The sequence below is a fragment of the Cephus cinctus genome, unplaced genomic scaffold (genome assembly GCF_000341935.2).
Source record: "Cephus cinctus unplaced genomic scaffold, Ccin1 Ccin1_scaffold0240, whole genome shotgun sequence".
NCBI classification, from domain to species: domain Eukaryota; kingdom Metazoa; phylum Arthropoda; class Insecta; order Hymenoptera; family Cephidae; genus Cephus; species Cephus cinctus.
In genome coordinates this window covers 1,306,188-1,318,457 of record NW_014332956.1, presented here as the reverse complement: position 1 = coordinate 1,318,457, position 12,270 = coordinate 1,306,188, and the positions used below count along the sequence as shown (strand labels likewise).

The 12,270-nt window shown below is 36.6% G+C and overlaps 1 protein-coding gene across 2 annotated transcripts; it reads right to left on the bottom strand.

The window, feature by feature from the left end:
* Positions 1 to 110: 110 nt before the first annotated feature.
* LOC107265826 (enolase-phosphatase E1) lies at positions 111 to 11,903 on the bottom strand. 2 transcript variants are annotated; one of them, XM_015735684.2, is made up of 7 exons: positions 11,675 to 11,903; positions 10,572 to 10,673; positions 9,486 to 9,676; positions 8,167 to 8,302; positions 7,854 to 7,977; positions 7,308 to 7,670; positions 111 to 7,103 (listed from the first exon to the last, which is right to left on the bottom strand). In XM_015735684.2, exons 1-7 carry the CDS (start codon positions 11,777 to 11,779, stop codon positions 6,052 to 6,054), a joined length of 2,073 nt encoding a protein of 690 aa, XP_015591170.1. In that variant the 5' UTR covers positions 11,780 to 11,903; the 3' UTR covers positions 111 to 6,051. The 2 variants fall into 2 exon arrangements, with proteins under 2 accessions (XP_015591170.1, XP_015591169.1); XM_015735683.2 differs by having other exon boundaries at positions 111 to 7,670.
* Between the last annotated feature and the right edge of the window lie 367 nt (positions 11,904 to 12,270).

Genomic DNA, 12,270 nt, shown 5'->3' with positions numbered 1-12,270 from the left:
TGTATATTAATCTTGTTCGTTTATTAAATTTATATCTATCTTACCAATTGATCCGTCATTGCTATCAGTAATACGTGGATTCGGGTTAAGATAAAGGCAAAACGAATAAATTCACATTTTAAAATTGTGTATTTCCAGTACCAAAATGTTTAATACATCTTGTCCTTAAGATAAAGTCAAAAGCCTAGGTACATGGAGAGGATGCTTATACGATTGCTTTGATAAATAACAAGCATAAAATTATAGTCACATTCGAATCGTTCACTCAGTAAATACTAAAAGATAATTTAAGTTGGTAAATATTGATAATTAAATAAAAGTATACACGTATACCTTAAGACTGTAGAAGATACCATACAAAGAGTGTTGTATCGAAATGAAAACGTATGATACTCGTTCATTGGTGATTGAATGTGTATAAAGCCTTGTACAAATGTGAATGATCTCGAATAATGATGACTACTATTAAATGCTCCACATTGAATAAACTCCACTCCACGTTGACCTAAGCATCACGATGACAAGCAACTGAAACAGGATTATAGTGGGTACACACTAAAAGAAGTATCTTAATTACAACTATCGCGTAATGTAATACATAGTAGAGCATGTTTGACATATGCAGTACAGCGTACAAAAAGATAATGATAAACAATACAAATAAAGTAACTTAAAAACAAGAGGAATTAGAAATACCGTTTTTTCGTAGTCTTATGAAACATAATCGCAATGCTACTAAACTAAAATTAAACAATACGTTTTAATTCTACGTGTAGTTCTTGAATTTTATAACTAAATATAGTAAGTTATTTTGTAGTTATACGCTATATGCGTATACCCCAGTCTATGGTGTTACTCGAATTTTATGAATGATACATCGCCATTGACCAACTAACAGCAAGACTTCCGTTTATAATCGCGACAGCGGATTCGCGATTTTTTCACGGGATTCTGGTAGAGACTAGATTAGGTGCGCGTGACATCCATACTCATGTAATCAGATGGAATTATAGAGTATCTCATATGGCAAGTAGACTAATGGGAATGAATCCGTAAAACAGCCAGAAAGTGTTGTATACGTGACTTAGAAATTAGGCTCTTATTAAAATGACTGGGATCCGCGTGGCGAATGATTCGTTTCATTTTTTTTCTTTCCTTTCTTGAAAATAGTGCGATAAGACAATTTTTATAATTAATGCAGTCTTTGCTTAGGCAGTTGGAGAAATTCACCGGAGACAATTGTTAGTTGGTGCCTGACCTTATCAGTGACGTTATTTCGTAATCAGCACTACTGGAAACGCATTATCAAGTAGCGCCAAAGACTTAGTTCTAATTACAATTACTTCGAATTAACGACAGTAGTTAATATTTTTACTGTGACAGGGATTAATTATATTATTTTTTTGCATCCGTTTTGTGTGCCTGTTATTATATTGGTTAACGTGGTTCTTTCGTGACAATGGAATGATAGACGTGTGATCACCATTTGGATTCATATACTCCGTTATCATAATTAATAAAAATTATTCGATTTCAAGATTTCAATTAACTAAACTCTAATTAAATGATATCCATATAATAAACACGTCTTCGACAGTCTTGCAAATTTTGGGAATGACATATAAAACCATCGAAAATGACATTACTGTAAAGCTATAATGCAAACTATCTAATGTAATTAAAACTTAATGCGAAATAAAGTCTAGATAGTAATAATATCATTTTTGAAAGTATCAATCTTTCAACTTTAGCGATTGTCAACAGAAATACCAATTCTTTAACGAAGCACTCAGTAGTGTAACAACCTCTATAAACGATCCTTGTTCGAATGACTTTTTTTTCTCAAGAATTTCAGACAAATTAATAAAATGTATCGCTAATAATTTATATATATATACAGGGTGTCCCACGACTTATTCCCCAACGGGCACTGGCATATTCTCCGTTGAAAATAGAACAAAATGCAATTTGTCCGAGTGAAATCGGTTGCAACGTTCTCGAGAAACTAAATATTAAAAATTTAGAAATATCATCATTTTAAGTAAGTTCCAATCATCACCAAAAGAAAACAATAGCAGTAGAAAAGGAAAGTGGCGGGCCTTTGATTCTGTGAACACATTCGCTCAAGTAGAAACTGTAATATTATCATTAGACTATGACTTATCGGACATGAGACATGATGATATTTCTAAATTTTTAATATTTATTTTCTCGAGAACGATGCAACCGATTTCATTCGGACAAATTGCATTTTGTTCTATTTTGAACGGAGAATATGCCAGTGCCCGTTGGGGACCAAGTCGTGGGACACCCTGTATATTGAAATAAAAGATCAAGCAATTAATCACTGAAACGTTCATATACATATTTCGATATTTAAGATTAACCTATTAGGTCCATTGATTATAAGATACGCTTACTTAAAAAAATTCGTAAATTCTTTTACTAATCATAATACCCTATTAGTCATAATTTGGCAGGAGAACTCGAGAAGTAAAGTATTACTTATTGCATTGTGGCATAAAATTTGAGTCTCTCATTTCACCATAAAGAATATAACGATAAATCGACGTTAACATTATACTCTAGATTACAGCTGCTCTAGTACAATTAGCATATCGTAAAACAATTATAAAAATTGAAAAAAAAAAAAAATGATTTATCGCTCGTAAACTCGCTCTGGGGTTTCTTGACTAGCCGAATTTTTACTAATCTAATTAAAAATGACAATCGTGCGTGATCGGTCCCCGATGTCAAATGGATTAAAAATGATTCGGTTGTTAGTAGGTGATACAATGAATGACAGTCAAAGAAGTCGGGTGATAACTTATAAATGTTTTATTTAATTTTTGTTCTTTCTTGAAACTTAGAAAACTAATCAGATTAAAAAGTCAATCATAGTTGAGCATTTCTTGATTTTAACATGAAATTTCGATGACCTCTGGAGAACCCTGACCATTGACGCAAACATTAATATGAGTGATATGAAGTGATGATTTAAGGTGATGACGTGAAAGTCAGCCAAAAGGTACTCCGCATTCGTCGTTATTTCACGCTAATATCATAATGTTACATCATAGTCGTGGCAGTCTATCAGAATACGTCATTAACGATTGGTTAAGGGGCTGCTAAGGAAACGTTCTATAGTTACAGAATCCAATATGGCGAAAGATAGAAATACGTTCCAAGTTGTCACAGTACCGATTGAAGTTCAATATTCCCGAGCACAGGATAAGCTCCATAAACAGTTAAATGATGGGAATGAATAAGTAAAACAAAAAATATATATAACTCAATGATACCTTAGCAGAGAAATCCACTAGAACCGAATTACCACATAGACACAAAATTTAGACATGTAAAAAAAAAATGTCAAACAAACACATCACTATGGAACGACGGTAAGAATGTCAAACGGCAATTTTTTTAACGCGACAATGTAGCCACTGCTACTGGAAAGTCAGTGCACAGCTTATTCTATTGCTCGTTATATAAAACTGAAGTGTAAGTATATATACTTTTTTAATTATAATTATCTAAGAAGACTTCCCGAAATGCACGACAATAAGTTAACAATCCCCACGATTTCTCTAATCAATCTCGCAATTGTAATCTTAATTAGCCTAGCCACATTGGATTGACCATACTTACAGGACTTTATTATATAAAATAGTTATAAGGACAGAGAGTCAAACGGACGAATCTAGACAATCAAATCGTTAATACTCCATACATTAATGCTAATACGAGAGCGAGTCTGGAGTCGGTGATATCTCGAATTGGATGAGAATGTCGATTGTATAATGACGATGATGTCAAAGATGCGTATTACGCGTATAAAATTAAACGCTCTACTCGATTAGCATTATTTTAATGTATCCCGCGTAGGAACAAATCGAGCGTTGTAACACCGTTTGAATGTTCCCATGCTGATTTTGACTCAAGTATTCCAACCGGATGTTGTCGTCTCGTAGATGGATCTAGACCGCCTAGAGAAGGAGATACTGTCCCCTTTAAAATTCCACAGTTAATACAAACTATCGGCTAAATGCATCTGAAAATGATTATAGAACATGTTACACCACACGTGCTCGTGCCTTTTGTCTCTTCTATTATTTGTCGTGATCGGTCGTTGGTACTCGTTCCTCTTTTTTTTTTTGTGTCCACACATCGTGTCAATTCTTTCACATATTGACTCTGAATGCATAAGTCGCCGGCAACGGGCTGGACTGCGAATTCGTTGATCTCTCATAAACAGACACATTGGCCGGATCAGACACTGTCCACACTTCATTTCGTTCAGACAATAACGCAGAATGAAATACTATAATGATTTACGTCGCGAACCGAGCTGAAATGGGGATAATGATGAATCCCTCAGTTTCCCTAAGTCTATTAATATCCTTAGATCACAGTCAATTTTGCCGACGGAAATAATAATAAATAAATAATTTACTCTCCTTCGTATCCCAGAAACCTAGCAATGTACAAGCTGCCACATCAAACGCCAAGCTGATGTCATTTCGCTCGTCGACAAATTGCTTCTCGTACGTCTTCCCCTAGTGATCTCGAGTTACCAAACTTCGTATTCAGCATCGTGTTTTAATTATTCACGGAAAATTGACAGCATGCCAAATGCGAAAGGAATAACCGTAATTTCGAAATTGACTTACGAGATACGAATTCACGAGTAATTGCTCCACTTAAGATCTTTCGAATGTATCAGCGTTGGCAATGTTCAAGTTGAAATTACGATGATACGTCATTCTTAAATTGCTATGGCGCTCATATATTGGATAATTGTAAATCATGATCGAAAATACGACGACGATTGCGTTATTGTATAGATTTAAAAGCACGATCGAACTGAAGTCTTAGGATAGTTAATTGTCCATTAATCGCGTGGCATGTCTGTGCAACGGTGAAAGTAATCTCAAAAGTTCTTCAGAGACAAGTCAAAAGTAATATGGTGGCTGTTGGTTTGTCCAGGCCCGAGACCTTCTTAAGTACACAAAACGCAAAAGGTATATTGCAGTCTAAAGCCGGCGACTCTGTACGACGATATTGATTTCAGTCTTAAAAACATGCTTAGTCAAAAGTTTTTTCGTAGTCGTATAGTGAGAGGAAAAGATAAAAGAAAGAGATAGAGAGGGATAGAAAAACTAAATTTTGGAATTGGTAATAATCGAAAAATAGTGATGCCTGCCATCTCGTATAGTGTCGGAGAAGTGTGACGAAACGACAATTAAGTTTCATTTGGCACAGAGTATATTCAGTATAGAGATACTCCAACTATGATGATATTACCTAGCCTATTGGTTTTCGTATCGTAATAACATCTCGTTAAGTCAGTATTAAAAAAAAAAAAGAAAAAAAGAGTGGATACGCAGTATGCTCAGTACGAGAAATGTCAAGAGATACACGCAAATTTATCACAGCGAATGGCAAATTCGATCATCCCTAGATTTGCATCTACAAGAGCATGTGAATTTAATAAAATAAAAGAAAGAAGGGGAAAACAAAATATAAGTTGGAATGCGACAAACATAAAAAAGCTTCTAATACGATATTGTCATAAAATTGAGATACGAAATACTTGTGCAATGCTTTAAGTCTGAGAATGAGTCGATGAGAAGAAAATAGAAAAAAATTTTGTCTATCAACGCAACACCGAAAATATCAACGCTCATGTCAAAATAGCGGAACACGAAGCCACTTAATAAAACTATAATTATTAAAAATATCAAAATCTTCCAATAGGAACATGGTTGCAATGAGTTCTTTTAGACGTACAATCATTTCATTATCCGAAAGACAATCGAATCTGAAACACGCTGTACACCTCGGGTTTCATTTGAATCTTTCTTTTTCTACGAAGGAACAATATTCCTATGAGCTGCGTCTTAAATTACCGCTTTTACGCTTAAACGTTGTATGATTCGTGTAGGTGTGGGGAGACAACTTTATAGTTTATACTTTAAGATAAGTGTTGTTGTTGCTCGGGGGTTGGGGTTATGTATTAAGGACTCCTTAAATTGTATAAGAACGAGATTAGGACGTCGCGGCTACAACTACAGGTGGGACAACATCGGGCTCGCCCGCACCTTCGGCTACTGTGGAATCTACGACCTTTTTAACCTTTATGGTTTCCGTGCTGGCACCAGACGATGTCTCAGGTTCACCATTCTGCGCTGGGGTTCCTTCCTTCGTCTTCACATTGGTCTTCTCACTAGCTGATTCCTCGTTCAGACCATTTCTATGAGGTTTTTCTTCGGTTGTTGCCACGGCCGAGTTTCCATTTTGCGTCGTTCCGTTGAGTTTTTTATCCGCGGATTCCGCAGTGTTTGTTGCAGCCTTAACTTCGTCTACCTTCTCTTCTTTCAAGGATTCCTTATTCGCATCCTGCTTCGACTTGTCAGCACTTTTATCTTCCTGCTTTTCATTCTCCGAATTAGCCGCCACTTTAGTCTCCTCTTTATTTTTAATTTCGGTATCGTTTGACTCCTCGGACTTCGCTACAGTCTCGTTTTCGGTCTTTTTATCGGTTTCTGCTTGTTCCTTCGTTTCGCTCTTTGCTTCCTGTTTACTATCATCAGTCTCCATTGTCGTTATCGTTGGTGCTTTTGCTTTTTCAGGCTCTGTCACCGCGGATGTACCATTTTCTTTGACTACATCTTTCACGGGAGTCTCTTCTGATTTTTTCGCCTCGTCTTTAGATTTTGACGGCGTCTCCTCTGCTTCGGTAGGCGTTGTTTTTTCTGATTTACTTACTGCTTCTGATTTAATCTCTTCTGTTTTAGTAACCTTCTCCTTCGCAGACTCCTCTGGCTTGGCTTGTCCCTTCACTTCATTTGCAACTGACGTGGCTTCAGTAGATTTGGTTTCAGTCTCCATTTTCGGTTCAGCGTTTGAGGACTCCGGAATTTTCGCAATATCTTCAGTCTTGTTCTCTACAGCTTCGGAATCTTTTTCAGACTTTGATTTTGGCTTGTTCGTGCCTTCTTCCATACGTTCACTAGCCTTAGTCTCAGTCTCTGCTTCAGTAGTCTTATTATCCTTTTCGGCTGTCTTAACGACTTTCTCACTGACAGTGACAGCAGCATCTGAAACTACAGCTTTATCAGTTTCATCCACGGTGGATTTTCCCACAGCCTCTTCCGATTTCTCGAGCTTCTCAGACGTTTGCGGCTTGTCGCAAGTTTTTGCCTCAGACTTGTCTTTCTCGGCTATTTCAGAAGCAGACTTATCTACTTTCTCCGCGGATTTCTTGTCCGACTCTATCTTACCATCAACTTCCATAGACTCACCTTTCTTTGATTCGGAACACGTAATTTTATCCCCCGATTTCACATCCTCTTTCTCTGGTTTCTCCGATTCTACAGCTTTTTTAGTCTCAACCCTTGCTTCACTAACATCAGTCATTTCTACGTCCTCAGAAGTTTCCATAGGCTCGTTGATCGTTTCTGACTTTGCAGCTTCCTTCGGGACTGCCTTCTTCTCTTCTGCTTCAGGTTTGTCTAATTTCGCGCGCTTGGCAGACATTTGAAAGGACAAATCCAGGAAAGAATTGATAGTTGTGAACGCAGCTTTATCTTCGTCGGTGAGAGGCGCATTTCCTTCTCGTAGTAGAATCATTGCGGACATACCAGCTTCCTTAGCAGCTTGAGCCTCTATTAGAAAAGATAAAATGATTATCAAACAAATTCTAGCTTCACAAGGGCATCAATGGTATCCTTGCTGTTTGGTCGTCGTAATTAAATGAAGAAAGCAGTGATTAGTACTTAACAATTTTCTTGCATGCAGAGCCAGAAAGTATTTATAAATAAATAGATAAATAGTCAAATGCTACAAACCTTTGACAACATCAGTTAAGAAGAGTACATTAGATGGCTCCACGTCAATTTGTTTTAGTATATTCTTGTAACTAGCGACCTCCTGCTTCATTCCCACACTCGTATCGAAATAACCGCTAAAATACTGTAAAATATATTTTTAAGTTTATTATCACAAATATCAATTCATCTTAGGCAAATTTTAACTGAATACTTGACAGCTAACACCACGCAGGCATTCCTTTTTTTATTCGAACAAAGTCATAACTAACAAATATATATTTAAATAATTCCTTAAAAAATCAACAACTTATATAGATCAATGATCTCGTACCTTAAGAAGATCGCCGTACTTAGAATGTCCAAAGAGCAATTTCTGAGCTTCCACACTGCCGCTAGAGTATACGTAAACCTTTCTGCCAGTATCAGCAGTCCACGATTCAAGAGCTTTCGGTACATCTTCATAAACGCTAATGGAATAATATTTAATTACAATAATCACTATCAATAACAAAAAAAGGTGTTAATCTTAAAACATTTCAATAATCTTATTTAACCTATCGGTTGTCTAAATGTAAAATATCTAAATGAGTATAATATTATTCAGTCGACAAGAAGAGAATAGCAAAGTGCATAGATCGTTGATCGCAAGATACAGCGCGTTATCTTTGGATCTCGCCATGTGCCTGAGGTAAAGCCTTACGAGACCACAAGGCTGTCTCAAGGCCAGTAACCCAGAACACCAATATAGACTCGCGCATGTACACAAACCCCGTCTCTCCCCTTTCTCTCGCAACACGACTATCTCAACCACTGAACCCCACGCCCTCATGTTCCTCTCACGTATTCACGAGTTGTCCATGCACGCCATGCACTACACTTGAAAAAGTATTCGTGAGCAGAGGTCACGCACGCATGTGTTAAATATGAAACAGGCGGTGGTTATCATATGACTTGCTGAACGTAAACCGAAGATAAAAAGGTTCCGCGCGTATGCTCGAAAATAGATACTGTAAAGCTAAGAAACTGAATTAAGTGTCATCGTAGCGTTCAATGATAATTTTGTCTACACAGATTTCATGTCCATAATACGTGTAGGTATCGATATCATTGAAAATTGTATGTATCATTAAATATGTCCGGTGAGCCAGTGTTACGTGTATTCACCTTATCTTTAAAATTATTATCGTCCGTCAGGAACAATTTGCCACGTGTATTTTCGTTTACATAATATGCTGAGTACGTATGACTTATTGGTAAATATGTCAGATTCTCGTTTGATCGTAAAGTGTTTTTATAATCGTAAGGCATTGTGCCGAGTGCTAATGTTATATGATACACCCGCTTGTTCCATGTGGTCCTACCTAATACATTGAAATCGAAAAGTCTTATCATGTCGTTGAAAGCGGTGTGTAACAAATTGGTCCAAAGAATGTAATCAATCATTTCACACTAGCCATCAACATCTGATAAATATGATATAGAGTAATGTTTATATCTTCAAATGTGACTTTAAATATTTAATTTTGAAGGTAATATTTTATGAGTCTTCAAATGAAAATTCATTGTTATGTTAATGGCTCGTAGTGGAACGCGATCACAGTCACTCTCATTGATCTAAAATTTTGAATGAACAATAAAGAAATAACTTACTGTCCCTTAACCGATCCAGAATTGTAAGCTTCGCGCCACATATGTCCTTGAAGTTGTTTCAGAGCACCAGTTTTACGATCGGCATCCATTTGCCAGAGAATATTCTTCACGAGAGATTCACGCTCTTCTTCGGGAGTAGCACCTTTGATTGGTACAAATCCTGCAACCTTATCTTCCTCATCTTTCTTTGCCTGAAAGGAAAAGAATTTTTATCTGTTTTTGGTAAATTGCTTAAGGTTTTTCTCACGTGCACATATAAGATGTTCTGTCGAAAACGATTTCTATTTTAAAATCTCACAATACATTGCACATTCTATTTATTTAATTTTAGAAAGATATCTGATGTAGTCAAAATTACAATATTGATTTTCAATATTAATATTACTATATTAATTGAAGATGTCGTGACGTGCTTATCTGAAAGGTGATGCGAGTATGAAATCAACTGTATGATGAAAAGCATGTGTTTTTATAATGTTTATTCAACAAACTAGTTGCGTGTGATGAAAAAAACTGAAAATTGTATACCGTGTGTCAACAAGACGCCTCCGCGATTTAACGAATGTAATTCTTTTTGTGAAAAGTATGTAAAATATTTCTGAAACTGAACTAGAATATATTTCGTTCAAACGGACCAAGTTTTGAATGGTGACTTGGAGCTCATGGAAAATCTTTTACTCCTTTGTGAGAGGCTGAAGGACAGGCTGGTAATATTTTGGGACAAAGAAATACTCAGGTCAGAACCTGACAGCTGACCAGCTGTCTCTACACTACTGCACCACTGGCTTCTAAGCCTTATTGTTAAATCCTAAACTTAATGTCGCATTTCTATAGGCAACCTCACAGTCTTAACTAAGATATATAAAATTTATAACTCAATGACCAGTGACCAGATGTATTTTGTTATAAATTATATTACACAAATGTTAACATTTTTGGTAATAACATTATTCATTGTTTTTGCATTGTAACAATTAAGTTGTGTACAATGATCATCGTTTTAACGGAATATGAAAATAAGATTCAAATTTGAAATCCTTAATTTTGCAAGTGCCACTATTATGGTCACATGACAATAAAGCTTACCTGTTCTTTCAATTTTTCAAAATCTGTTTTAAATTCTGCATCATCCCATTTTTCTTCAACGTATGTTTTCAAATTATTTCTAACGTATGGAAATAGAGTTTCCTGAAACAAAAATATTAAACACTTAGTTTACACGTTGATTTTGATTTGAAAAAGTGATTGATTTTCGGAAGTAAGACGGTATTCCGCAAAAAAAAAATAAATAACAGATTTGTGCAATTCTGTTACTTCTCCGCCCGACATCAGGGATATAAGCAGAAATTAGCATTTTCTTATTTGTTATTTCCATAACCGGTTACAATAAAAAATAACAAAAGCTTTCGTCATTGCAGCTCGTTTTTCACGTTATCGGAGTTCCAGCCAGATAGTATGAAACGTCTTGAATTCCAGTAGCATAATATTTGTTATTAAACAATTGCTATACTACACATTATAAAACGAGGGTGTTACAATCCAAGAATCATGGAAACAATTACAAAACGGCAAGCCGCAAGAATAGCGGAATTTCTTGAAGTCTTTCGAAGCATTACAACCAAAAATGGCTGCTCCGATCGGTACGCAACATTTCGACAAAATACTTGAATGAATTAATTCAAGTATGGAAAATGAGATTTGAAATGCGTTATTCTTAACAATTTTCATCGTTCCCATTGCACTAGAGATGGCGATAAACGAACCATTAATTTCAGTCTACCACGATTTGTTATTATCGTCATTTCATAAGAGAATACGTCGGGGAAATATGAAAATGTCGGCTACAATGATAAATCCCTCGAGAAGATGTAGTTTCCCGGGTAGTTCAATGAATATTATGCTTAGAAAGGACAATTTGGATTTTCGCGAAATTCGCCGTCCTGCGGACTGGGAGCCTCGAACTGGATCATAGCCGGCATACTACTCCGGCACATGGAGGATAGCTCGAAAATATTTCATCGTAATTTTCGTGCTTGTTGAAATGACGCGTGCACTCGTTTAAGATTTCCCGCGGATGGATTTTCTCCTGACAAAATTGGGAATCACGTCGTACTGTCAGAGGATTATGTATAAAACGAAAGAAATGCGAGCACCGGGCGCGTTCCCATCTCGGCCATGCTCTTTGTTACCTTTACGAAACTTATGCTCGTCGTAGTGCCCTCGATGTCAACTAGAACGACGCTTTCTGTGAGCAGGGTCTCCTCTTGGTCTTGGGAACGTTTTTCTCCGGCCATTTCCACAATCGGCTCGCCTTCCACCGTTAGATAAATAACAGATATATCACCTCAATTTGGTACCGCGCGGTGTATATCTCGAAGCGTTCTTGTGAACCGGCGAATGAGTTCTGTTGGCCGCGCGCCGGTGTGCGTGCGAACTTGCCCCCACTGGTGCCCGGTAACCAGGTACGTACATATTCTACGGAGCCCTTGGCAGGGGATTCATGTACTCTAAGGGTACTGTGCAAAACAATTTAAAACTAACTGTCCTGCTATCAAATATTATACTTAAGTACGTGTAAAATTCATAGGTATTAAACAACATTATGAGGACAGCTATAATGCCGAGAATCAGCGATGTTCTCGTCTAAATGTCGAACGTGCTTTTACAACAGACAATCAGAGTACTACCCTTTGTCCAGAAAATATTTGACTTATATATAGAAATTATTTGAGTTATATACACGCGATATGTGTGATGGATGAACGGTTATGGTATATTCATATTG

What these genes read in the sequence shown, in the direction of transcription:
- LOC107265826 (XM_015735683.2), bottom strand. Translation starts at nt 11,779, where the DNA reads ATGGCCGGAGAAAAACGTTCCCAAGACCAAGAGGAGACCCTGCTCACA. An exon ending in CGAGCATAAGTTTCGTAAAG is followed by an intron (nt 10,674 to 11,674) that starts GTAACAAAGAGC and finishes TTTTTGTTTCAG; the next exon opens with GAAACTCTATTTCCATACGT. An exon ending in TCTGGATCGGTTAAGGGACA is followed by an intron (nt 8,303 to 9,485) that starts GTAAGTTATTTC and finishes TTATTCCATTAG; the next exon opens with CGTTTATGAAGATGTACCGA.